The sequence below is a fragment of the Sebastes fasciatus genome, chromosome 11, assembly GCF_043250625.1.
Source record: "Sebastes fasciatus isolate fSebFas1 chromosome 11, fSebFas1.pri, whole genome shotgun sequence".
NCBI lineage: Eukaryota > Metazoa > Chordata > Actinopteri > Perciformes > Sebastidae > Sebastes > Sebastes fasciatus.
Window position 1 is genome coordinate 31,031,391 of NC_133805.1, and position 27,986 is coordinate 31,059,376.

The window sequence follows — 27,986 nt, forward strand, 5'->3', positions numbered from 1 at the left end:
ACCTCCTTTGTGGTAAAACAGAGGGAACGGTGACATCTGCTGGCAGAAAGCAGCTCCAGCAGGAACAACAGAACATGAACGGTGGTGAGAACGACCGCTTCAACACAGATTTCTGAGGGAAGAAGCTCCACGGGCGACTTTATGTGTCTGTGTTCAGTCATGTAACGTGAAAACTGGCAGAGTCACACATGAAACTGGAATCCTCCTGTACGTACATGATTAGTGAATATAAAATCTAGAGTACGCATGTTAATCTGTTCTGTTTGTTTATTTTATATCAAACATTGTATTAAATATGAAGGAGCTGACTTTACACCTAAATCCAGACATAATCTGTTTGTAGTCAGTTGAGAAATTGAAGTGAGGCCTCGACTGAATTCAGAGTTTATCTCATTCATTCTGTTTGTTACAAGCAAATATTTATCTTCTATAATATGAGAAATGGCTGGTATTGGTTTTAATCATGGATGTATAAAGAGAACCCTCCTTTAACTCCTCCTCCCAGCCCTCGCTCCAGCCTCGGTCTGCGACACAAAGCAGAGCAGACAGATCTATTTACATGTGTTAATCTATAGTTATGTTGTCATGAACTGAACTATTCTGCAGAGGCACTTTGGGTTCAGAATATATGAATGAATAAAAAAGACAAAATAAGATGCAGGTCCAGGTGGTGAACCTCTGTGGATCATCAGGACACGGCTGATCCTCTCAACACATCCACTTTTCTGATCACTCACCCTGACGGAGACCACCATCTGATGAGAGAAGAAGAGAACAGAAGTCATGAATCAGTGTTTACAGAGACTCCCTTCATCAGCTGTCAGTCACTGATGCAGCACAGAGTTCATTTATAAAACTATCATTGGCAGAACCAACCTCCATATCTCTGCTCACTACTCAATATCTCCAACAGGAACCGCAATTTATCTTCTAGCAAATTCATCAGTGTGGTCGTTCCTAAAGTCTGCACCTCCTGTGGTCGTCACTCATTCCAGTTTGCTGCTCCTAGTGACTGTAACGAGTTAATATAGACACTAAACCTCCACACCCTCATCCCGTTACCCTCCTTTAATAGCTCTATGGGCAGACCACATCATGGTTACTAAATGTAACCACGGTTATATGAAATAAGAGCCAGTGATGTGAGGCTTCAGTCAGACTGATCTCAGAGCTGTGACAGAGATGAACTGATCAATGAGAGAACAAAGACTTTCTGATCAGATTTGATGGTACGACAGTTTGATGGATGAGGACCACTGTCTCTATACATGTTGTGATGCTGTCAGCTGTAATCCAGCTTTATTTCCTGGAGACATGAACACAACAACAACATCTTCTTCACATCAACTCTAACACATGATCACAACAAGCTTCTGGCTGATCTGATTGGCTGACTGTTCTCTCTCTCTCTGTGTGTGTCACCGTTCTCCTCTCACAGCTTAATGGAAGAAACACATCACAACAATACTGCTGAAACCAGCATGGACCGACTCCGACCCTCTACTGACCTCAGAGTCTCCAGTCTACAGTGTGGACTCTCCACCAGATCAGACAGCAGCTTCATATCTGAATCCTTCAGCTTGTTGTCTCTCAGCTGCAGCTCTCTCAGATGGGAGGGGTTGGACTTCAGAGCTGAGGCCAGAGAAGCACAGCTGATCTCTGACAAACTGCAGTCACTCAATCTGAATAAAGAATAAATGATGAAGATAAAAATCACTTTATAATCCAATCAGATGTGTTCATCATCCAAATGTCACATCAACATTCATACACCTATTCATGTCAACACACATCAATAACATGCTGCTGATCTCTGTGTTCATCTATGTGTGTGTGCTGAAGGATCAATATCAATGATCAGACATTATTTGTGGAACACGTTGAAACAAACAGAAACCTGAGAAATATTTCTACTTCATGAAGTAAACTTGATCAATATTAGTTCAGAGGATCTTCTGTATCCAGATGTGACCATTTACCAACAATGATAAACATTCATTTACTTTAACAACTAACAGTGGACATTTTCTACACTTTCTTTAAGAAACACAAGTCTTTAGTGACTGCAGACTGAATTTAGTTCAAGAAACATGAAAATATGAAGAAAAGGACATCAACAACTTTATGGATGTAAGTTATGTTTGTACATAAATCAGGTTGAATTGTTAATTAAAGATATAAGATATCTAACAGTAACAGAGAGTCAGTGAACTGACCTCAGAGTCTCCAGTCTACAGTGTGGACTCTCCAGAAAACCACACAGCTGCTTCACTCCTGAATCCTTCAGCTTGTTGTCACTCAGCTCCAGCTCTCTCAGATGGGAGGGGTTGGACTTCAGAGCTGAGGCCAGAAAAGCACAGCTGATCTCTGACAACCTGCAGCTCCAAAATCTGAATAAAGAATAAATGATGTAAGTTTAGAAGACAACGTTCCTGCTTGAAATCATTCAATGTTTAATAATGTGTTCAGAGCTGAAGAAGGTTTAGAACGTAGAAGTTTAGAAAATGTAAACTCCAAACACCTGAAGCCAACAGGATGCAGGTTAAAAACTGTCGAATACAAACAGTGAAACAGAACTCTCATTAATATTAATGACAACGTGCTGCTACTTCAATAAAGACGTGGTGACTTCACCTCTTAAACTCTGACAGCTCCACCAGTGGATCCATCTATACAAACTCATGTTGAGTAGCCAAACACAAATAAAAACCACAGAAACTGATTCAAGATTTGACTCAAGATCTCAAAGTTTCTAAAGATGTCAAATATGTCAGGATGGATTTTGGGGAAATGTGAACAAAACTCATCTACAATATATATTTTAGGAATAGTGGAGTCATAAAATCAAAGCATCTTCAGTTTAAACTCTTCAGTCAGTATAAGCATTATATAGCTTCATAAATGTATAGAAAAAAGAATACTGCATATATTTGTTATTGTCTGATAGCTGAAATAGAGATTATTTATTTATTCTTCATATTTATGTTTTTTTATAATTTATTTTAACATGATGAATTCAGGTGTTGTGATATATGAAGGTTTTAAATGTGTAGCTCAACATTGCTCTGCCACAGTCAATGGACTAAACCACTGAAGAAGAAAATGGACTTTAGCATTAAGATACTCAGTGTAGATCAGTATAATATCAGCCTTATGTCTGCAGTTTAGTGTCAGCAGAACTTTCACATCATATTAATCTCAGTACAGAAGTAAAAGATGGTGTCTGACCTCAGAGTCTCCAGTCTACAGTGTGGACTCTCCAGAAAACCACACATGAGCTTCACTCCTGAATCCTTCAGCTTGTTGTTGTTACTCAGCTGCAGCTCTCTCAGATGGGAAGGGTTGGACTTCAGAGCTGAGGCCAGAGAAGCACAGCTGATCTCTGACAAACTGCAGCCATTCAATCTGAATAAAGAATAAATAATGAAGATAAAAATCACTTTATAATCCAGTCAGATGTGTTTAGGTTTTAAATGTGTAGCTCAACATTACTATGTCCTAATCAATGATCTTTTCCCTAACATGAGTAGAGTGACTTTGTCATTGTGTTATTGTGGATCATCATAATGTCAGCCTTCTACAGACATCATCCAGATGTCACCACAACATTCATACACCTATTCATTACAACACACATCAATAACATGCTGCTGATCTCTGTCAAGTCTGGAATTAGAGGATCAATATTAATCAGACTTGTTGGACTTCATTACCTCATTTATTACATGGCCTTCTTCTCACTGTATCTGGTAGCTTAGCAGGTTTATGTCATTTACAGGAAAGGTCCACATTTGTTTAAGTGTGTCTATAAACAACAGCCATATGTCATATGTACATTAAAAGAGTTATTGGTGGCAATAATCATTCCTCCTGTGAAGTGGTCCCTTCATAACACAACTACACTGTAAGAAATTACTTCATAAGTTCAACTGTCACTAATATGAAGATTCAGCAGTCTGAGTCCGACAAATCAAGTGGATGTTTACTGGGCTGGGACGATTCAACTCCCCCCTGATTCAATATGTATTGTGATTTTTAAGTATTGTGATTCGATATTACAATTATTGCGATTTTTGTTAACTTTTTTTAACACTAGACCATTGGAAAAAGTTGAATCATACACTTCTAGGGATTTTTAATTTGGAAAATATCTAAATGAATCCAGTAAAATTGTTTGATTTTCAGCATGTATGTAGTCAGAGATGTCCTGAAGTCAAATATATCAGTCATTTTCAGGAAGTATTTATTAAATTTTTTCCAGCAAAACCCCAAAATCAAAGGCTAAATACATTTAACATAAATGTCAGTTATGGGTGCTCTACAGTTGTAGAGTCAGCCCATTTGACCAACGAGATAAGAGCGACGGCCAGCTCGACCGGCACGTTACCGCCATACGATAACGTTTCCTGTCCGTGACAGAGTTAGCATGCAGCTTTAGCCGTGATGTCTAGCTCTGCTTTTCCTGTCAATGTGTGAAACCCAAAGTGTTTAGACTTTCTCGTTTCGGCTCGCTGCAGTTTGTTTTGGTTGGAATGGATATGACGTCACGCTACTCAGAGTACAACAATAAAAGCGGCAACTTCCTTCTACCTCCACATAGACTCAAATGGAGCAAATATATCGATTATGGCATTAAAAAATCTATTTCTAAATCGTAGAGAAAAAATTGCGATACAAAGGTGAAACGATTTTTTTCCCACCCCTAGTGTTTACCAAAGTTACAGACTGTTTAGTACCAAATTCCCTCTTTGTGTTACTAATCCTCCTGCAGCTCAACAAGGAAACTGTCAAACACAACATACTGACTGGATACATACTAAGGCTGGGCAATGTATCCATATTATATCGATATCGTGATATGAGACGAGATATCTTCTTAGATTTTGGATATTGTTTTATCGTGATATGACATAAGTGTTGTCTTTTCCTGGTTTTAAAGGCTACATTTCAATAAAGTGATGTAATGATCTGAACTTACCAGACTGTTCTAGCTGTTATATTATTTGTCATTTACACTTCGTCATGAGATCCACATTACTGATGAATATTTATCAAAAACCTCATTGTGTAAATAATTTGTGAAAGCACCAATGGTCAATCCTACAATATCGTCGCAATATCGATATCGAAGTATTTGTTCAAAAATATTGTGATATTTGATTTTGTCCAAGTCACCCAGCCCTAATACGTCTAACTCAGACTGCTGAAGCCTCCGATTAGTTTAAGATCAACTTTACAGGTCATTTACACAGAACAAGACTGTGGATTTAGTCCTCATCTCGTAACACTCAGGTTATACGAGGATTGCTTCACAGACAGAAGGAATGATGACAGACATCAATAACTCTTTGAATGTACATATGCACATGTGAGTATTGTATTCAGATAGACTTGAGAGAAATATGAACCTGCAAAGATGTTTTTGACGCAGAATATTGATTTGATTTTTGATGCAATCTAAATGTCTGTGGCTTCAAATAATTAGACAATGCTGGCATGAAAACAGCGCACAGTTACGTAGATCTGCTGTCAAAAAGAACGTGGGAATAACTTAGAACCATAGAAACCTCTGATTAGATGGTGTCGTTCATAATCATCACTTATATGCCTTTAAGTTGGTGCAATACGTGTTTATGAGATTGCTGCACCTTAAGACATGTTCAAATAGAGAGCTACAGGAATGAGTCCTAAAACCCAGAGATGAGTTAGCATTTTAGCACTGCCTGTTCCCTCGTCTGGAAGTCAATGGGTTTTTAGTTAGATGCCTGAAATAAGGTCTGTGGTTAAGGGTCCAGAGTAGTATAAGACTGGTACGTTTGCGCGTGCACGTGAAAAGCGCGTGCACGTGCGTGCGTGTGTGTGTGTGTGTGTGTGTGTGTGTGTGTGCGCGCGTGCGTGTGTGTGTGTGTGTGTGTGTGAGTGTGTGTGTGTGTGTGTGTGTGTGGGGATGCAGGCGCACCCTGGTGACCCTGGTGACCTTTATGTAACCCTAGGGCTGATGTTAATTATTGGTAGTTGACCAATGTGTGTGTAATGTGCCTGTGTGTGTGTGTGGGGATGCAGGCGCACCCTGGTGACCCTGGTGACCTTTATGTAACCCTAGGGCTGATGTTAATTATTGGTAGTTGACCAATGTGTGTGTAATGTGCCTGTGTGTGTGTGTGGGGATGCAGGCGCACCCTGGTGACCCTGGTGACCTTTATGTAACCCTAGGGCTGATGTTAATTATTGGTAGTTGACCAATGTGTGTGTAATGTGCCTGTGTGTGTGTGTGGGGATGCAGGCGCACCCTGGTGACCCTGGTGACCTTTTTGTAACCCTAGGGCTGATGTTAATTATTGGTAGTTGACCAAAGGTGTCTGCTGTAGGTGTTATCAGTTGCTCCACAACAAAAAAAAAGAAGACCCCATCCTGTGGATCCTGATGCAGATAAAAAATACAGTTGTATCCCAATATGTGTCTTTATTACAGTATCATTAAAAGTTCAAACAAACCCCTGGTCCCTGTGTCCAAAATGTTTTTGCTTTTTGATGTTGCCACAGAAGACCCATACTGTTGATCCTGAGTCAGATAAAAAAAAAAAGTCGGTTGTATCCAAGATGTTATCAGTTGCTCCGTAAACAAAAGAAGACCCCCTCCTGTGGATACTGCGTCAGTGAACAAAATACAGTTGTATCTCTATATGTGAACTCCGTTGTATCCAAGAGGTGTCTTTTTATTACAGTACCCATAAAAGATCAAACAAACCCTAGTGTGCTGTGGTCAAAATGTTTATGGCTTTTGATGATGTGGTGGTTGGTACTGTTTGCAGGCTATATCAGCATGGATCCTGTAACCATATGTTTGTTTGTGAGAGGGTGTATGGATTAGCGTTGTTCGTAGTCGATATTAACATGTATCCAGGACAAATGGTGTGAGAAGGGAAGTATGTCATCTCCTTCATGTCATCTCCTAAAATTCTTTATGAGATGTATCTGTGAGAGGGGGTGGGGTATGGGGTGGTATTGTTTGTAATAGATATCAGCATGTATCCAGGGACAAATGGGGTGGATGTGAGCGGGATGGGGGTCATCTCTTGTATGCCATCTCCTAAAATTCTTTAGGAGATGTATCTGTGCTGTAATGATTTGTTAACATTTAAATTGGTAGATGTGTGTTAGTACACCACTAATTTTGCTTGTAGTCATCTCCCAAAAAAAAAAAGCGGTGCAATGTCGGTAGAGTTACAATATAGTGGGTTTTTAAAAAAAAAAAAAAAAAAAATGTATGTAGTGTGAATGGGGCAACCTCAAGCCCTGTCAACCATGCGTATTCATGAGATGTCACTAGCTCCATCTTTTACCTACACTTTGTGTATATAGTCAGCATTCAGCTGAGGTCGTGTTTACCAAACTTCACAACTTTTGAAGAGGACGCTTTTCCTAACGCCACTCTTGCATTTTGCACATTAGGTACAGTGTTCTTTTCTTTGGATGCTTCATTTTTGGCGTCTGTGAACATAGAGCTGATGTGACTTGCCAAAAAGCCCCAGTTTTGTCTCATCTGTCCAAAAGACATTCTCCAAGAAGCTTTGTGGCTTGTCAATATGCATTTTGGCAAATTCCAGTCTCACTTTTTTATGATTTGGTGTCCTCCGGGGTTGTCTGCCATTAAGTCCACTTTGGCTCAAACAGGAGAAAATGGCTCATGGACTACTACTAAAACACTATGAATACTATAGAACTAACTAGCATTGTTAGAAAAATAATTATTAATGGGACAAATTTCTTGGGTATTTTAGCGTGCGATCAACTGCCTAAACACATCAGGCTGCTTGGAGATGGTCTTATAGCTTTTACCTTTAACATGCTTGTCTATAATTTTCTTTCTAATCTCCTGAGACAACTCTCTCCTTAGCTTTCTGTGGTCCATGTTCAGTGTGGTACACACCATGATACCAATGTTTAATGTGTCCCTATGGTCAAATTATTTTTCACTCTTTTCTAGGGGTACCATCATTTTTGTCCAGGCCAGCTTCATTAGTTTTTTTTTTTTAAATGATTCTGAACCAAAATTCAAAAACATTAGCTGATTTTCATTAGTTCATTTTCAATAAATTTTTATTTATTATTACTTTTTGTCAGTTTCAAGTTATTTCAGTGACCATTGTTTTTTTTTTATTCTTTCTTTAACGGAAGGGTACCAACAATTTTGACTATGTGTGTAGATACACACACACACACATACAGTATATACATATGTCTATATCCACCACCCGCTTACATATAGATATCCACTTAGACACATTCGCTTACACAGTTATCTATTCTATTTTACAGACAAAAAAAAAAAAAAAGGACATATTTACATCCCTTTAGTTGACCTTTTTGTCGACATTACTTATTAATTAATTTTGTTTAACTCCAATCCTCACCCTGACTCAAAGTAGCCCACCCATGATCAAAAATGATATTCTGTTCTTTTATTTCTATTAACATCCCTCTCAAGAACCCACTGATGTTTCAAAAACATTTTGAAATGTTCAGTGTTTAACTGTTGTCTTTTTATAGCTTTAAATATAAATGCTTTCCCCATCATAATGATGATGTTGTTCAGGTCTTTTCCTTTTTTTCATCACCCCTTAAATCACCAAACATTATAGATAAAGGACAACTATAGAAATTTGATTTGTAGACTGAGATCCACTTTTTTCAACGTTAATCCAAAATAATGCAACTTCCTTACAATACCAAAAATAAATGAATGTCTGACTCCTCTTCCTCCTCACACAATCTACATATGTCACATTGTTGGATGCCCCATTTTTATTTTTTTTAGCATTCTCTTAGTAGGCAAGAATTTGTAGATTAGTTTTAGTTGTAAAATTCTAATGGAGACATCAAAAGAAGTTGTGTAAATACATGCATATACTTTCCTCCATGGGATACATTTGTCTAACAAATACCCCCATTTTTGACTGGATAGCTACTGGTGTAGCAGAAATGTGTTTAAGTTGCATGTATAACTGATATATTTTCTTGTTTATTTTTGTCTTATTCATCCATGTTGTGTCCTTAATGTAGGGGTAACATGCCATTTGTTTTGTACATAATAATAGCTTCCTTTTCCAGATCTGAGGTATAGCTGCACAGAGTTGATTAAAGGTAAAAAGGTCACAAACATTACCGTATACTATTTTAAATTCATCATAAGTCTTGATTTCGCCCCACTATTCAAGAGGTCATTTATAAATAATATTCCTTTTTTCAAACATTGATTCAATAAAGATACGGTGATCATTAATCAAAATATTTCTATTATACCACAACACTTGGCTCTGGATTTCATAACTTCACTCTGGTTGATGATATTGGTATTGAAACCAACTGACTATGGCCTCTTCCAAAAAGCCGGATAAGTATGGAAATGACTTTCTCGTTAATATAGTGAACTGAAAAGCAGTTAACTGGAGGTAAGGATAGAGTTCTTTGTGGAACAGAGGATGAGCAGACCTCAATCATTTTGCTGAAAACCACTGCGGATTTAAGATACATTTTGGTATAAGGGATGCTTTTAGTGCAAAGTTGAGTGCCTTAAGGTTTAACAATTTAAGTCCACAGTGTTTGTAATCATTATACAGATAAGCTCTTTTAATTTTGTCAGGCTTCCAACCCCATATGAAATCGAACACATTTTGCTCATATTTTTTAAACAGCTCCTCTCCTGGGGTAGGTAATGACATGAGGATATAGATAAACGGAGGAATCACTAAGGAATTTATCACGGTTATTTTTTTCCATATAAAGTTAAGTTAGTCATTCCCCAAACTTTTTAATTTTCTGTCTACTGTATGTAGCTTTCTATCAAAGTTTTCCTTCGTGATAAGGTCCATGTCTTTAGGGATATGTATACCAATGACATCTATTGGGCCATCTGACCATTTTAGTGGGCAGATTACTATAGATATTAAAATTTGTACCTTTCAGAGATCCAATTCGCAGCACAGTACATTTATCATAGTTAGGTTTTAGTCCGGAAATTACTGAGAAGTTATTCAACTCTTTAACCAAAGCAGTAAAGGATGCAACATTTGGTTGATTTTGAAAGTTTACATCGTCCGCATACATTGATATTTTTGATTCCAAACTATTTATTCTCAAACCTTCTATGTTGTTATTCATTCTTACTTTTTGTGCTAAGATTTCTATAGCTATAATAAATAGATACGCAGACAGTGGACATCCTTCTTTCAATCTTCTATATTGCTTAATTGTTTCAGAAAAAAAACATTGTTTATTATTTTACACTTTGGATTACTATACATTACTTTTTATCCAACTAATTAAAGAGTCTCCAAAGTTAAAATATTCTAAACATTTATAAATAAAATCCAAACGTACTTTATCGAAAGCTTTCTCAAAGGCAGCAAAAAAAAAAAAAAAATGAAAGCAGGGGTTTTTGTTGAGTCATAATATTCAATTATTTCAATTATTTGTCTAATACTGTCACTGATAGATCGACACTGTAAGAAGCCACACTGATCTGGATGAATAATATTGGGCAGTACTAGTTTTAATCTGTTTGCAAGACATTTGGCTAATATTTTAGCATCGTTACATTGTAGTGTGATTGGCCTCCAATTCTTTAGAGTAGTGGGATCTTTATACCTTCCACCTGAATCTTGTTTCAATAATAGTGAGATTAAACCTTCCTGTCGAGTTTCTGTAAGTTGTTTTTTGCTATATGACCAGTTGAAGGTGTTCAGCAAAGGTGTTTTAACAGACTCATAGAAGGTTTGATAAAAGTTTACAGGTATGCCATCGGCTCCTGGACTTTTTACCTTTTTCAAAGGAGTTAATAGCTGGATGTAATTCCATCCAGCGTAATAAGTCCCTCACAAGATTTTTTTCTTTCTCTGTTAACTTTACGGTATTATCGTCTTGAGAATTGGGGCTAGTATTTTGAGGCAATAAATCCTCTGGTGGGCTCTGAAAGGAGTACAATTTTGAAAAATAATTATGTTGTACCAGCAAGATTTCCCTTGGTTTTTTCAATGATTTTATTTCCTACTACAAGCTTCAAAACATTTTTCTTTACAGTGTTTTTATACTGCAGATTTAAAAAATATTTGGTTGATCTCTCCCGATTTTTTCCAGCCATTCTATTCTATTTCTCAAATATGATACGTTGGCTTTCTCTGCCCATAGTCTTTCTAACTCTCTTTCCTTGTGCTCAAGATTGTCCAGTAGAGCTTGTGACACATTTGTATTATTGTCTACCCGTTCTGTTAAATCTTCTATCTCAGCTATCAATATTTTTTCTGTCTCCAAACGATTTTTAATTTTCCTTGAGCTGTATTGAATGCAGTGCCCCCTTAAGGTGTATTTTAAAAGCATCCCATATAATCAAAGGATCCGCTGTATCATTATTCACTACAAAGAAATCTTTTATGAATTTGTTTGTTGTATCTATAAACTCTTTATCCTTCAATAGCTTCTGATTTAATTTCCAGTATCCTGGACCCCTATGAAACGTTGTGGTACAAATGCTCAAGGTTATAAGATGATGATCTAACCTAAATCTCTCTTTAATCTCGACTTTATTCATTTTTGGAGTCAAAGAAAATGATGTTAAGAAATAATCTATTCTGCTAGCCTGATTTCCTCGTCTCCATGTATATCTTGTTTGCTTTGGATTTTGCAATCGCCATATGTCAATTAAATCTAGTGAGGTCATGAGGCCAGAAATAGCATTATATGCTCTAGAATGATAATTCTTAGTTTGTATGCCTTTTCGATCCAGATCTACATCCAACACAGTGTTGTAGTCTCCTGTCATTATCAAATTTTTATCATGTAGTTTTTTTTTTCTTGCAACATGTTGAATATATCTTGAAAGAAGAGTGGATCATCAGAATTAGGTGCATACAGATTTACTAATACAAATTCTAGGCTATCCACCAATATATCTTGTATAATATATCTACCTGCTTGATGTATTATTGTATCTTTGACCACAATATCTACTTCCTTTTTATACATTATCATTACAACTTTAGAATTTGAGCATCCGTGTGAAAAGTATATGTTATCCCCTCCACTCTGTTTTCCATTTAATCTCATACAGTTGGGTAGAGTGAGTCTCTTGTAAACAAAATATATCATAGTTTTTATCCGTAAGCCAACTAATAAAGTGTCCCCTTTTCTTCCTATCAGCTAAACCGTTACAGTTGAAGCTTGATATTACTAACTTAGACATATTTGATCTTCAGTGGATTCTATACTTTCATGATTCTTGAAAAAAAAAAAGGATGGAAATAATAATAGTGACACCAAAACAACGGGAAGGGGCTGAAAAAAAAGAAAACATACAAAAGGCAAAAACAATTAAGGTAATATAATAAAGTAAATTTAAAAAATAAAATACAAAAACAGAAGCATATAACACAGGATCATATTTGGATCCCTCGAGTAAACTGACGTAAGATTGGGATGCTCAGCCTGAGCTCGCCTTGCTTAATTATAAAAGGGGCACCGTAAGTCTGATTGTCTTACAGTAATTGAAGGTGGTTCAAATAATGCAATTTGCTTTGCTACACTAAGCTATTCCCCTCTCCCCTCTTCTCATTGCCCATTCCTGGACACACCATACCAACCCAACTTCCCACCTTCACGTATTTCCTGTTTCTTCCATCCTCTGATGATATATTTTCTATTGTCATATTTCTCTCCCTTTTTAAATAGCGTCTAAGAGAAACATTTTACTATAACAAAACATCCAATCCCAATTTATGAGCGCAAAACTAAGAACAAAAGATCATCAATGCAGAAAATAAAAAAATGATGATCTTTTGTTCTTAGTTTTGCGCTCATAAATTGAAGATCAAATATGTCTAAGTTAGTAATATCAAGCTTCAACTGTAACGGTTTAGCTGATAGGAAGAAAAGGGGACACTTTATTAGTTGGCTTACGGATAAAAACTATGATATATTTTGTTTACAAGAGACTCACTACCCAACTGTATGAGATTAAATGGAAAACAGAGTGAAGGGGATAACATATACTTTTCACACGGATGCTCAAATTCTAAAGTTGTAATGATAATGTATAAAAAGGAAGTAGATATTGTGGTCAAAGATACAATAATACATCAAGCAGGTAGATATATTATACAAGATATATTGGTGGATAGCCTAGAATTTGTATTAGTAAATCTGTATGCACCTAATTCTGATGATCCACTCTTCTTTCAAGATATATTCAACATGTTGCAAGAAAAAAAAAACTACATGATAAAAATTTGATAATGGCAGGAGACTACAACACTGTGTTGGATGTAGATCTGGATCGAAAAGGCATACAAACTAAGAATTATCATTCTAGAGCATATAATGCTATTTCTGGCCTCATGACCTCACTAGATTTAATTGACATATGGCGATTGCAAAATCCAAAGCAAACAAGATATACATGGAGACGAGGAAATCAGGCTAGCAGAATAGATTATTTCTTAACATCATTTTCTTTGACTCCAAAAATGAATAAAGTCGAGATTAAAGAGAGATTTAGGTCAGATCATCATCTTATAACCTTGAGCATTTGTACCACAACGTTTCATAGGGGTCCAGGATACTGGAAATTAAATCAGAAGCTATTGAAGGATAAAGAGTTTATAGATACAACAAACAAATTCATAAAAGATTTCTTTGTAGTGAATAATGATACAGCGGATCCTTTGATTATATGGGATGCTTTTAAAATACACCTTAAGGGGGCACTGCATTCAATACAGCTCAAGGAAAATTAAAAATCGTTTGGAGACAGAAAAAATATTGATAGCTGAGATAGAAGATTTAACAGAACGGGTAGACAATAATACAAATGTGTCACAAGCTCTACTGGACAATCTTGAGCACAAGGAAAGAGAGTTAGAAAGACTATGTGCAGAGAAAGCCAACGTATCATATTTGAGAAATAGAATAGAATGGCTGGAAAAAATCGGGAGAGATCAACCAAATATTTTTTAAATCTGCAGTATAAAAACACTGTAAAGAAAAATGTTTTGAAGCTTGTAGTAGGAAATAAAATCATTGAAAAAACCAAGGGAAATTTTGCTGGTACAACATAATTATTTTTCAAAATTGTACTCCTTTCAGAGCCCACCAGAGGATTTATTGCCTCAAAATACTAGCCCCAATTCTCAAGACGATAATACCGTAAAGTTAACAGAGAAAGAAAAAAATCTTGTGAGGGACTTATTACGCTGGATGGAATTACATCCAGCTATTAACTCCTTTGAAAAAGGTAAAAAGTCCAGGAGCCGATGGCATACCTGTAAACTTTTATCAAACCTTCTATGAGTCTGTTAAAACACCTTTGCTGAACACCTTCAACTGGTCATATAGCAAAAAACAACTTACAGAAACTCGACAGGAAGGTTTAATCTCACTATTATTGAAACAAGATTCAGGTGGAAGGTATAAAGATCCCACTACTCTAAAGAATTGGAGGCCAATCACACTACAATGTAACGATGCTAAAATATTAGCCAAATGTCTTGCAAACAGATTAAAACTAGTACTGCCCAATATTATTCATCCAGATCAGTGTGGCTTCTTACAGTGTCGATCTATCAGTGACAGTATTAGACAAATAATTGAAATAATTGAATATTATGACTCAACAAAAACCCCTGCTTTCATTTTTTTTTTTTTTTTGCTGCCTTTGAGAAAGCTTTCGATAAAGTACGTTTGGATTTTATTTATAAATGTTTAGAATATTTTAACTTTGGAGACTCTTTAATTAGTTGGATAAAAAGTAATGTATAGTAATCCAAAGTGTAAAATAATAAACAATGTTTTTTTTCTGAAACAATTAAGCAATATAGAAGATTGAAAGAAGGATGTCCACTGTCTGCGTATCTATTTATTATAGCTATAGAAATCTTAGCACAAAAAGTAAGAATGAATAACAACATAGAAGGTTTGAGAATAAATAGTTTGGAATCAAAAATATCAATGTATGCGGACGATGTAAACTTTCAAAATCAACCAAATGTTGCATCCTTTACTGCTTTGGTTAAAGAGTTGAATAACTTCTCAGTAATTTCCGGACTAAAACCTAACTATGATAAATGTACTGTGCTGCGAATTGGATCTCTGAAAGGTACAAATTTTAATATCTATAGTAATCTGCCCACTAAAATGGTCAGATGGCCCAATAGATGTCATTGGTATACATATCCCTAAAGACATGGACCTTATCACGAAGGAAAACTTTGATAGAAAGCTACATACAGTAGACAGAAAATTAAAAAGTTTGGGGAATGACTAACTTAACTTTATATGGAAAAAAATAACCGTGATAAATTCCTTAGTGATTCCTCAGTTTATCTATATCCTCATGTCATTACCTACCCCAGGAGAGGAGCTGTTTAAAAAATATGAGCAAAATGTGTTCGATTTCATATGGGGTTGGAAGCCTGACAAAATTAAAAGAGCTTATCTGTATAATGATTACAAACACTGTGGACTTAAATTGTTAAACCTTAAGGCACTCAACTTTGCACTAAAAGCATCCCTTATACCAAAATGTATCTTAAATCCGCAGTGGTTTTCAGCAAAATGATTGAGGTCTGCTCATCCTCTGTTCCACAAAGAACTCTATCCTTACCTCCAGTTAACTGCTTTTCAGTTCACTATATTAACAAGAAAGTCATTTCCATACTTATCCGGCTTTTTGGAAGAGGCCATAGTCAGTTGGTTTCAATACCAATATCATCAACCAGAGTGAAGTTATGAAATCCAGAGCCAAGTGTTGTGGTATAATAGAAATATTTTGATTAATGATCACCGTATCTTTATTGAATCAATGTTTGAAAAAAGGAATATTATTTATAAATGACCTCTTGAATAGTGGGGTGAAATCAAGACTTATGATGAATTTAAAATAGTATACGGTAATGTTTGTGACCTTTTTACCTTTAATCAACTCTGTGCAGCTATACCTCAGATCTGGAAAAGGAAGCTATTATTATGTACAAAACAAATGGCATGTTACCCCTACATTAAGGACACAACATGGATGAATAAGACAAAAATAAACAAGAAAATATATCAGTTATACATGCAACTTAAACACATTTCTGCTACACCAGTAGCTATCCAGTCAAAAATGGGGGTATTTGTTAGACAAATGTATCCCATGGAGGAAAGTATATGCATGTATTTACACAACTTCTTTTGATGTCTCCATTAGAATTTTACAACTAAAACTAATCTACAAATTCTTGCCTACTAAGAGAATGCTAAAAAAAATAAAAATGGGGCATCCAACAATGTGACATATGTAGATTGTGTGAGGAGGAAGAGGAGTCAGACATTCATTTATTTTTGGTATTGTAAGGAAGTTGCATTATTTTGGATTAACGTTGAAAAAAGTGGATCTCAGTCTACAAATCAAATTTCTATAGTTGTCCTTTATCTATAATGTTTGGTGATTTAAGGGGTGATGAAAAAAAGGAAAAGACCTGAACAACATCATCATTATGATGGGGAAAGCATTTATATTTAAAGCTATAAAAAGACAACAGTTAAACACTGAACATTTCAAAATGTTTTTGAAACATCAGTGGGTTCTTGAGAGGGATGTTAATAGAAATAAAAGAACAGAATATCATTTTTGATCATGGGTGGGCTACTTTGAGTCAGGGTGAGGATTGGAGTTAAACAAAATTAATTAATAAGTAATGTCGACAAAAAGGTCAACTAAAGGGATGTAAATATGTCCTTTTTTTTTTTTTTTGTCTGTAAAATAGAATAGATAACTGTGTAAGCGAATGTGTCTAAGTGGATATCTATATGTAAGCGGGTGGTGGATATAGACATATGTATATACTGTATGTGTGTGTGTGTGTATCTACACACATAGTCAAAATTGTTGGTACCCTTCCGTTAAAGAAAGAATAAAAAAAAAAACAATGGTCACTGAAATAACTTGAAACTGACAAAAAGTAATAATAAATAAAAATTTATTGAAAATGAACTAATGAAAATCAGCTAATGTTTTTGAATTTTGGTTCAGAATCATTTAAAAAAAAAAAACTAATGAAGCTGGCCTGGACAAAAATGATGGTACCCCTAGAAAAGATTGAAAAATAATTTGACCATAGGGACACATTAAACATTGGTATCATGGTGTGTACCACACTGAACATGGACCACAGAAAGCTAAGGAGAGAGTTGTCTCAGGAGATTAGAAAGAAAATTATAGACAAGCATGTTAAAGGTAAAAGCTATAAGACCATCTCCAAGCAGCCTGATGTGTTTAGGCAGTTGATCGCACGCTAAAATACCCAAGAAATTTGTCCCATTAATAATTATTTTTCTAACAATGCTAGTTAGTTCTATAGTATTCATAGTGTTTTAGTAGTAGTCCATGAGCCATTTTCTCCTGTTTGAGCCAAAGTGGACTTAATGGCAGACAACCCCGGAGGACACCAAATCATAAAAAAGTGAGACTGGAATTTGCCAAAATGCATATTGACAAGCCACAAAGCTTCTTGGAGAATGTCTTTTGGACAGATGAGACAAAACTGGGGCTTTTTGGCAAGTCACATCAGCTCTATGTTCACAGACGCCAAAAATGAAGCATCCAAAGAAAAGAACACTGTACCTAATGTGCAAAATGCAAGAGTGGCGTTAGGAAAAGCGTCCTCTTCAAAAGTTGTGAAGTTTGGTAAACACGACCTCAGCTGAATGCTGACTATATACACAAAGTGTAGGTAAAAGATGGAGCTAGTGACATCTCATGAATACGCATGGTTGACAGGGCTTGAGGTTGCCCCATTCACACTACATACATTTTTTTTTTTTTTTTTTTTAAAAACCCACTATATTGTAACTCTACCGACATTGCACCGCTTTTTTTTTTTGGGAGATGACTACAAGCAAAATTAGTGGTGTACTAACACACATCTACCAATTTAAATGTTAACAAATCATTACAGCACAGATATATCTCCTAAAGAATTTTAGGAGATGGCATACAAGAGATGACCCCCATCCCGCTCACATCCACCCCATTTGTCCCTGGATACATGCTGATATCTATTACAAACAATACCACCCCATACCCCACCCCCTCTCACAGATACATCTCATAAAGAATTTTAGGAGATGACATGAAGGAGATGACATACTTCCCTTCTCACACCATTTGTCCTGGATACATGTTAATATCGACTACGAACAACGCTAATCCATACACCCTCTCACAAACAAACATATGGTTACAGGATCCATGCTGATATAGCCTGCAAACAGTACCAACCACCACATCATCAAAAGCCATAAACATTTTGACCACAGCACACTAGGGTTTGTTTGATCTTTTATGGGTACTGTAATAAAAAGACACCTCTTGGATACAACGGAGTTCACATATAGAGATACAACTGTATTTTGTTCACTGACGCAGTATCCACAGGAGGGGGTCTTCTTTTGTTTACGGAGCAACTGATAACATCTTGGATACAACCGACTTTTTTTTTTATCTGACTCAGGATCAACAGTATGGGTCTTCTGTGGCAACATCAAAAAGCAAAAACATTTTGGACACAGGGACCAGGGGTTTGTTTGAACTTTTAATGATACTGTAATAAAGACACATATTGGGATACAACTGTATTTTTTATCTGCATCAGGATCCACAGGATGGGGTCTTCTTTTTTTTTGTTGTGGAGCAACTGATAACACCTACAGCAGACACCTTTGGTCAACTACCAATAATTAACATCAGCCCTAGGGTTACAAAAAGGTCACCAGGGTCACCAGGGTGCGCCTGCATCCCCACACACACACACAGGCACATTACACACACATTGGTCAACTACCAATAATTAACATCAGCCCTAGGGTTACATAAAGTTCACCAGGGTCACCAGGGTGCGCCTGCATCCCCACACACACACACAGGCACATTACACACACATTGGTCAACTACCAATAATTAACATCAGCCCTAGGGTTACATAAAGGTCACCAGGGTCACCAGGGTGCGCCTGCATCCCCACACACACACACACACACACACACTCACACACACACACACACACACGCACGCGCGCACACACACACACACACACACACACACACACACACACACACACACACACACACACACACACACACACACACACACACACACACACGCACGCACGTGCACGCGCTTTTCACGTGCACGCGCAAACGTACCAGTCTTATACTACTGTCCAGTTTGTAGGATCTGGCAGTATCTAGCGGTGACGTAAGGAGATTGCAACCAACTGAAGCTTCTGCTGTGTGCGTAGAGAGTTTGTGTACAAACTACATAAAGTGAACTGACCTCAGACTCTCCAGTCTACAGTTTGGACTCTCCAGTCCAGCAGACAGCAGCGTCACTCCTGAATCCCACAGGTAGTTGTTACTCAGGTCCAGCCGTCTGAGATGGGAGGGGTTGGACTTCAGAGCTGAGGCAACAACTTCACAGTGAGTACGTGAGAGTCCACAGTCAGAAAGTCTGTCATGACACAAAAATGACAAAATATGTTATTATAAAAGAGGACAGTTTATATTTACTTCATGCATTTGATGACTAAACAGTTTGATATATACTTCTTTGATTAACATTTGCTCCTCACATCAGTGGTTCAGCTAATCTTATCTCACTGTTTGACATGAAACAATAATTATCACTCTCTCTCAAACCTGCAGACTTTTAATCTTTGTTTTTCTTTAATCTTGCAGATGAAGAGAGAGAACATGTAGTTACATTGAGGCTTCCCTAATGTCCAGTCTGTCAGTGTGATCTGATCCCAGGTCTGTCTCCACAAAGTTAGCATGAAGCCTTCTTGATTAAAAAAGCATTTTTAAAACTCAGTGAATAAGTAATAATAATACAGCTGATAAAGATGACCTCTCTTTGCTAACTACCTGCTGCTGTCAGGTTCACGTCCATAAATGGGAAAATTCAGTGACTGCTGCCAAACGGTAGAGAAATTAAACAAATTGTGTAATAATATTAGACTTGTACATAATCAAACATTCATAAAATTAGATATTTTGATGACTGCATGGCGTTTTGTCATTAACACTCTTTTCTCAGCATCAAATGTATTCAGCTCACAAACACAATTAAAGAACTAATAAGGTTGCATTATTTTCAACATAATGTCATCAGAAAGATGTTATCAGTGTATCAGCATTAAAAACATAACATTGATCTTTGGTGTGTATAAGATCTATTAAAAAGTCTGAATTCTACCATTCTGCTGTTATATATTCATCAGACCGCTGTTATTGGTGGAAGCTGTGTATTTCCATCTTTTCTGAATCTGTCCGAGCATCTCCTGAAAAACACATAATCCACCAAAGAGCTTGTGTTAAAGTATTATTTTACCGTGTGTCTCTGTAACATGTTAAAGTATTATTTTACCGTGTGTCTCTGTAACATGTTAAAGTATTATTTTACCGTGTGTCTCTGTAACATGTTAAAGTATTATTTTACCGTGTGTCTCTGTAATGTGTTAAAGTATTATTATCAGAAGAAGCAGAAACGAGAAATCGATTTGCACCCCCGCCTCGTCCTCCTCGCCGCCGGGAGGCTGCTTCGCCGGGAGTAGAGTGTGCAGCAGCTCCAGGAGACGTACCCCCAGTTAGCAGTTAGCTCATATTCAGCCAGTGTAAACCCCAGCACCAGGGCTCTGAACCCAGGACCACCCCGACTCCCCGCCAGCAAACGTTCTGTTGCTGCCGTTACACCGGTTAGACCCAGCGCTCCACCAGACAGCTGATCTTTTGTTTTTTTCATTTGTTTTACTAGGTTCACATGTCGTCTCCATCACACAAAAACATAAATAAGAAAAAACTGTAAAATGTAACAATTATTAGAAATAAATAGAATAAGTGTGTTCATTAAGTTGACAGCTAGAAACACAAACTACTGAAACATTTTGAACTCAACATTTGAAACAGCTCAAGAACATCTGTGACAAAATACAACTGACATATTTATGTGATAAACACGTGGAACACTTATAAGGATAATATATTTTAAGAATAATTTATAGTGTGTATATTTCAAGAACTAAACTACTAATCTACACTGATCTATAAAGTTAATCACATCTAGACTTACTGAGCTTTTCTGCAATTCCTCACCGCTGGAATCAGTCTCTGTCGTCCCTCCTGTGCTGTGTTGTACTTGTTCAGGTTCAACTCATCCAGAACCTCCTCTGACATCTGCAGCATGTAGGCCAGAGCTGAGCAGTGGATCACAGAGAGTTCCTTCTCTGATCTGTTCTCTGACTTCAGGAACTCTTGGATCTCCTGATGTACCGAGTGGTCGTTCATCTCCGTCAGACAGTGGAAGATGTTGATGCTTCTGTCAGGAGAGACTTTATCTCTGTTCATCTCCTTCAGGTTGTTGATGATTCTCTGGATGATTTCTGGACTGCTCTTTGTCTGAACCAGCAGACCTCCTAAGAGTCTCCAGTTGGACTCCAGAGAGAGGCCATGAAGGAAGCGAACAAACAGGTCCAGATGGCCATTTTTACTTTCAAGGGATTTCCCCATGGCTCTCTTCAGGAAGTCATCCAGGGTAGAATGAACATATCCTTCTCCAAGGAAGTCCTCCAGTACCTTTGTGTTCCTGTTTGTGTAACAGTGTAACATGTAGACTGCAGCCAGAAACTCCTGAATGCTCAGGTGAACAAAGCAGTAGACTGTTTTCTGGAAGATCACACACTCTCTTTTGAAGATCTCTGTACAAACTCCTGAGTACACCGAGGCCTCTGTGACATCCAGACCACACCGCTCCAGGTCTTCTTGGTAGAACATTATGTTTCCTTTCTCCAAATGTTCAAACGCCAGCCTCCCCAGCTTCAGAAGAACTTCCCTGTCAGCCTCCGTCAGTTCCTGTGGACTCGTGTCATGTTCCTCACCGTACTTCTGCTTCTTCCTCTTTGTCTGAACCAACAGGAAGTGTGAGTACATGTCAGTCAGGGTCTTGGGCAACTCTCCTCTCTGGTCTGTAGTCAACATGTGGTCCAGAACTGTAGCAGTGATCCAGCAGAAGACTGGGATTAGACACATGATGTGGAGGCTCCTGGATGTCTTGATGTGTGAGATGATTCTGCTGGACAGCTCTTCATCACTGACTCTCCTCCTGAAGTACTCCTCCTTCTGGGCGTCAGTGAAGCCTCGTACTTCTGTTACCCTGTCAACACATGCAGGAGGGATCTGATTGGCTGCTGCAGGTCGGGAAGTTATCCAGACGAGAGCTGAGGGAAGCAGATTCCCCTGGATGAGGTTTGTCAACAGCACGTTGACTGATGACTTCTGGGTGACATCAGACACAACCTCGTTGTTCTTGAAATCCAGTGAAAGTCTGCTTTCATCCAGGCCGTCAAAGATGAACAGAACTTTACAGACAGCGAGCTTCTCTGCTGTGACCTTTTGTAATGTTGGATGGAAAACACGGAGCAGCATGAGAAGACTGTACTGCTCATCTCTGATCAAGTTCAGCTCCCTGAACGAAAGCAGAACCACCAGACTGACATCTTGGTTTTCCAAGCCCTCTGCCCAGTCCAGAGTGAACTTCTGCACTGAGAAGGTTTTTCCAACGCCAGCGACGCCGTTCGTCAGAACGACTCTGATGCGTCCCTGTTGGTCAGGTAAGGCTTTAAAGATGTCGTGGCACTTGATTGGAGCGTCATGGAGGGTCTCCTTCTTGGAAGCTGTCTCAAGCTGCCTCACCTCATGTTGGGTATTAACCTCTTCACTCTGTCCCTCTGTGATGTAGAGCTCAGTGTAGATCCTGTTGAGGAGGGTTCCACTTCCTGTTTCATCACTTCCTTCAGTTCCTTCAGTCACACATTCACATCTCCTCCTCAGACTGATCTTATGTTCATCTAAAACCGCCTGCAGACCTCTATCTGCTGAAAGAGAGAAACAAAGTTTAAGACAAAACAAATAAACTTATTATTTCTAATGCCAATATGAAAATAATCAATATAAGAACATATAAAGAAGTAAAGGTTATAAAGTCATCATCCCTTCTTGAAGTCAAAACTAACGTCAACATGATTTTTATATTTATTTTTAATAGTTTTTCAACAAGTCGCTCTGCAGGACAAGACGTGTGTTTGTAAGTCAGAGAAGGAGACTGTAGCAGGAAAGCTAATGTTGTTCAAAGTCTGTGGCTCCTGTTCAGTTCAGTTCAATTCAATTTATGTTTATATAGTGTCAAATCATAACAGAAGTTATCTTAAGATGCTTTTCATATAGAGCAGGCTTAGACCGTACTCTATAATTTAGAGACTCAACAAGAGATCCCCTATGAGCATGTATTGTTATACGACAATGACAAGAAAATAACTCCCCTTTCATCAGTGTGTCTGTCTGTCTGTGATAGAACAGTAATGTTGTTGCTTTACAGAGATTAATAGTTCTCCATCTGCATCTATGCAGATGGAGAACAAACATCATTCTGATTGGTTGATGCAAAGACGGAGTGCTATTATAAAAACAAAACATACAAATATAACATTATTTCTTCTTGGTTCAGATTTTCTCTCAAAGGAGAACAAAGTACAAGTGATGCAGAGCAGATATGTATGATGGAGAAGATCTTAAACAGTTGTCACAACAATAGTCAGTGTATTAAAACAACAAGTTTCCAGACATGAAGACATCAGCAGACACATCTACAGTCTTACTTTGTACAGTGCTGGTCTGATTGGCTGTCTGAGGTCCAGGTCTTGTTCTGGATCTGGACAGCAGCTCCTCCACAGAAGCATGACTCCTCTCCTTCTCTCTGTGGAGACATTACTTTATTACTAAAATCATTTGTTGATTGTTGGTGAAGAATATCAAGACTTGTCCGACACTGAAGCTCAGATGGTCACAGAGAAGAGTTAAAGTGTTACTACTGAATTCAGCATTCAGTCTGTGATGAAAATGTTCCTTTATTTTAACTCTCCTGCTTTAATAAACAAGAATTAGCTGCTTTTCCTGTCTGACTGTCTTATTAATCATTTAGTGATCTGGCTGAAGTTTCTTTATTAAAGAGGAACAACGGACTTTTTAAAACATTGATATTATTTTGGAGGCGAATTAACTATATAAACTATATAAACTATAAAAAAAGAACTGCAACTTGCTCATGAACTGAGGTTAGAAGTGGTCTAAATATTGAGGTAGACCAGCAGTCTGAGACACACAGCATGTAACTCTGGTGTTCATTGATGTTCCTCTTTTTAATGTCAATATGTTTCCTGCCACTTTCTACTGTCAACTATCAAATGAAGACATGAATTCAAATATTCTATAAACAGAAGTGGTACAAATCTACATTTGACCATTTCATGTCAGCAGATCGTTTTACACCAGAGATGTTTGTTCTTGACCTTCAGAAACAAGATGTGGTGCAGAGAATCTAAGCTCAAAGGTCCACTTACAAATAGTCCAAAGCTTTCAACTGAAAGCTCTGGATCATTAGTAAATGGACCTTTGAGCAGATGTTTCCTTCACCATATTTTACACATGTAGTGAAAGAACAAACTCAAACCATCAACACATATGATCAAGGTGAGCAAATATTTTATACAGATGATTTTTCACCACGTTGCACAATTATGATGTGCACTGATTCAAGATGACACCCAGTAGGTCCTAACAGCTGATTCTAGGAGGAGTCAAACCAACAACATATTTAGAGGACAAATGTGAGAAACTGAATGACTCATTTAAAGCTCATTCTTCCAGATTTTGAATAGTTGCAGGTCTTTAGACCATTTCACAGTTGTGAACGAAACATTCCATTCAATGAAAACATGATTTAAATTGATGATAAATTGCGAAATGGAGCTTAAAAACTAAACCATGGCATGGCATGGTTTAGTTGTTATATCATTCTGTATCTTCCCAGTGGTGTCCCTGATGTATTCAAATCTGAGAACTACAGACGAATGTTTTCCATTCAAGACCTTCTAAAGACGTTTTCCCACATGGTGACCTGACGTAGGTTTCTGCATGATGACGCTGCTACATCTACAGTATATACTGTATATAATCCTTATAGTCAGTGTATTAATAGAGTATATATATACATCCTTATAGTCAGTGTATTAATACAGTATACATCCTTATAGTCAGTGTATTAATACAGTAACTTAGATGATGATGCTGCTACATGTACAGTATATACTGTATATATACATCCTTCAGCTGTCATAACAGCTGATTTTATGAGAAGTGAAACCAACACAGTATTTTGAGGAGAAATGTGAGAGAATGAATTACACAAATTTGAAGCTCATTCTTTCAGATTTTGAATAGTTGTAAATCTTTACAGCGACTTCAACGTTCGGGCAAAAATATGAACATTTTCTTGACGTGTAAATTGTGAAATGGAGGTTCTCAGGTGTTTTGTTACAGAAATACAATCAGTAGTTTGTGGCTATAAACCCAGACTAAGATCCATCTGAGGTTGAAACAGTATCTGCACTAATAGTTCTGCATCAGGAATATAAATCTGTTAGTAGAACATTTAGTCTTCATCCTCAATGCATCATCATCCATCAGGTCAGTGCACAGTAGAAACAGTCTCTTACTTTGTGTCTGAGGGTCCAGGTTCATTACTGAAGAATAGAGGAGACCTCATGGACTGGTCACTCTTCATAGACAGACAGCTGGGTACTGGAGACTCTGCTATCGGTCTGGACTGACCTCTGCAAACACCAAGATGATTTGATTCACATCACATGAATCCTTGATAAACTCTCTGATGACAAAGACATTTCAGTAGCTCTACATACACAAACTACTGCTACTGTCAATAATGTGCTTTAAAAGTTTGTATTAGTCCTCTTAGATTACAGCTGTTCTGGGTGACTGACAGCTGTCACAGATACAAAGAGGAAGAATGCTCAAATTCATTATTTCTGTCACAAAAAGTTTGTTAAACTTCAGTTAACAAATACATTTTAGTAGAAATTAAATGTATAAACACACAATGAACTAAATCATGCCAATGCCATGATTTAGTTTTTATATCATTCTGTATCTTCCCAGTGGTGTTCCTGATGTATTCAAATCTGAGAACTACGGACGAATGTTTTAGCATCAAAATGCTGTTTTCCATTCAAGACCTTCTAAAGACGTTTTCCCACATGGTGACCTGACGTAGGTTTCTGCATGATGACGCTGCTACATCTACAGTATATACTGTATATACGTCCTTATAGTCAGTGTATTAATACAGTATATATACATCCTTATAGTCAGTGTATTAATACAGTATATATATATACGTCCTTATAGTCAGTGTATTAATACAGTATATATACATCCTTATAGTCAGTGTATTAATACAGTATATATACATCCTTATAGTCAGTGTATTAATACAGTATATATATATACGTCCTTATAGTCAGTGTCTTAATACAGTATATATACATCCTTATAGTCGGTGTATTAATACAGTATATATACATCCTTATAGTCGGTGTATTAATACAGTATATATACATCCTTATAGTCAGTGTATTAATACAGTATATATACATCCTTATAGTCAGTGTATTAATACAGTATATATATATACGTCCTTATAGTCAGTGTATTAATACAGTATATATACATACGTCCTTATAGTCAGTGTATTAATAATTTTAAAATAGAAACACAAAATCAACAGAAAGGAAAGAGAAAATGAGTCCTATAAATGACTTAGTAGCAGCTGTCTTACTTTGACTCTGAGGGTCCAGGTTCATTACTAAAGTCCAGAGGAAGACCTTTGGACCGATCACTCTTCATAGACAGACGACCGGAGACTAGAGACTCTGCTCTGTCCTCCTCTACCTCCATCTTCTGATCTGAAGTCAGTCTGAGAGGTAAAACAGGGACACTGACTGTGAGCATGTAACGGAAACAAGTTAGTACAAGACCGTAACCCACACCCTCTCTCTCTACCACACACACACACACACACACACACACACACACACACACACACACACACACACACACACACACACACACAAACACACACACACACAGTATACAGTATAATAAAACTAGCCAGCGCTCCACCTGGTCAGTTCTCTTTAAATTTCTGCTTGTTTTCTTGGGTTACAGCAGGTTTAATGAGGATTATTCAGCCAGTCATGACTTTGTGTTCACAGAAGAATCAAACTGTTGAGCTCATTCTAACTTTTCTCTCCTCTACAGTCCACAGGGAGGAAACTGACTCAGACACTTTGAGAGTGAAGTAATAAAATGTTGGATTAACACTCACCCTGCTTCAGTCTTCAGTCTTCAGTCTTCATCCTTCAGTCTTCAGTCTTCTGCTCCGTTATCCCAAAACGGAATCTGGAGCTGAACTGAACTGAAAACTTCCCCTTTCAGGGTTTCTTCCCTGTTCTCATGAGCCTGCATCACATGATCAGTGTGGTTCTTCCTCTCTCCATTTACTGGAAATCAGCTGAGTTCATCTGTGTGTGTGTGTGTGTGTGTGTGTGTGTGTTCACAGCCATTTAACATGATGTGTTCATAAGAATCTCTCTTGGCTTGAACAGGCTGAATTAACCCTCTGAGACCCACAATAGACCCGTTTTAGTCTTCTTTAGGGGGGTCCAGGGGGTATTTAGGGGGAGATAGCAGGTCAGCAGTAGATGTCACATAGAAGTGGTGGACATCATCTGAAAGCTGAAGATTAATTTGAGATGCTGCTCAGCGCTGTGTGTCAAGTTGTTCTAGTCATAAATCAGAAATAAACATGAATGAATTACTTTAAATAAATAGTGAAAGTGTATCAGGGTTTAGAGCATTATGATAGAAGTATATGATGGTCATCCCCATGCTCTGTTATGTCTCATAAGTTGTTGCAGCAAGTTTTGGGGTTGATACCAAATTTTGTTCCACAGATTTGGTGCTAAATTTAACCATTTTTTTACCACTAGAGAA

General features: G+C 37.4%; 1 protein-coding gene across 1 annotated transcript; it reads right to left on the minus strand.

Annotated features, from left to right (window-relative positions):
- On the minus strand, positions 1-27,961 carry LOC141777726 (protein NLRC3-like). The gene is made up of 10 exons (XM_074652242.1): positions 27,319-27,961; positions 26,770-26,907; positions 25,631-25,747; positions 23,735-23,832; positions 21,154-22,954; positions 19,363-19,536; positions 3,229-3,405; positions 2,217-2,390; positions 1,509-1,682; positions 1-755 (listed from the first exon to the last, which is right to left on the minus strand). The coding sequence occupies exons 2-10, from the start codon at positions 26,886-26,888 to the stop codon at positions 734-736; spliced, it is 2,856 nt and encodes a 951-aa protein (XP_074508343.1). The 5' UTR covers positions 26,889-26,907; positions 27,319-27,961; the 3' UTR covers positions 1-733.
- Positions 27,962-27,986: the final 25 nt, after the last annotated feature.

Excerpts from the sequence above, each read along its gene's own strand:
- LOC141777726 (XM_074652242.1), bottom strand. The coding sequence starts at position 26,888 with ATGGAGGTAGAGGAGGACAGAGCAGAGTCTCTAGTCTCCGGTCGTCTG. Across the intron at positions 23,833-25,630 it reads CCTGGACCCTCAGACACAAA|AGAGAAGGAGAGGAGTCATG; the intron begins GTAAGAGACTGT and ends ATGTCTCCACAG. Across the intron at positions 19,537-21,153 it reads AGGAATTGCAGAAAAGCTCA|ACTTTCTGACTGTGGACTCT; the intron begins GTAAGTCTAGAT and ends GTGTCATGACAG.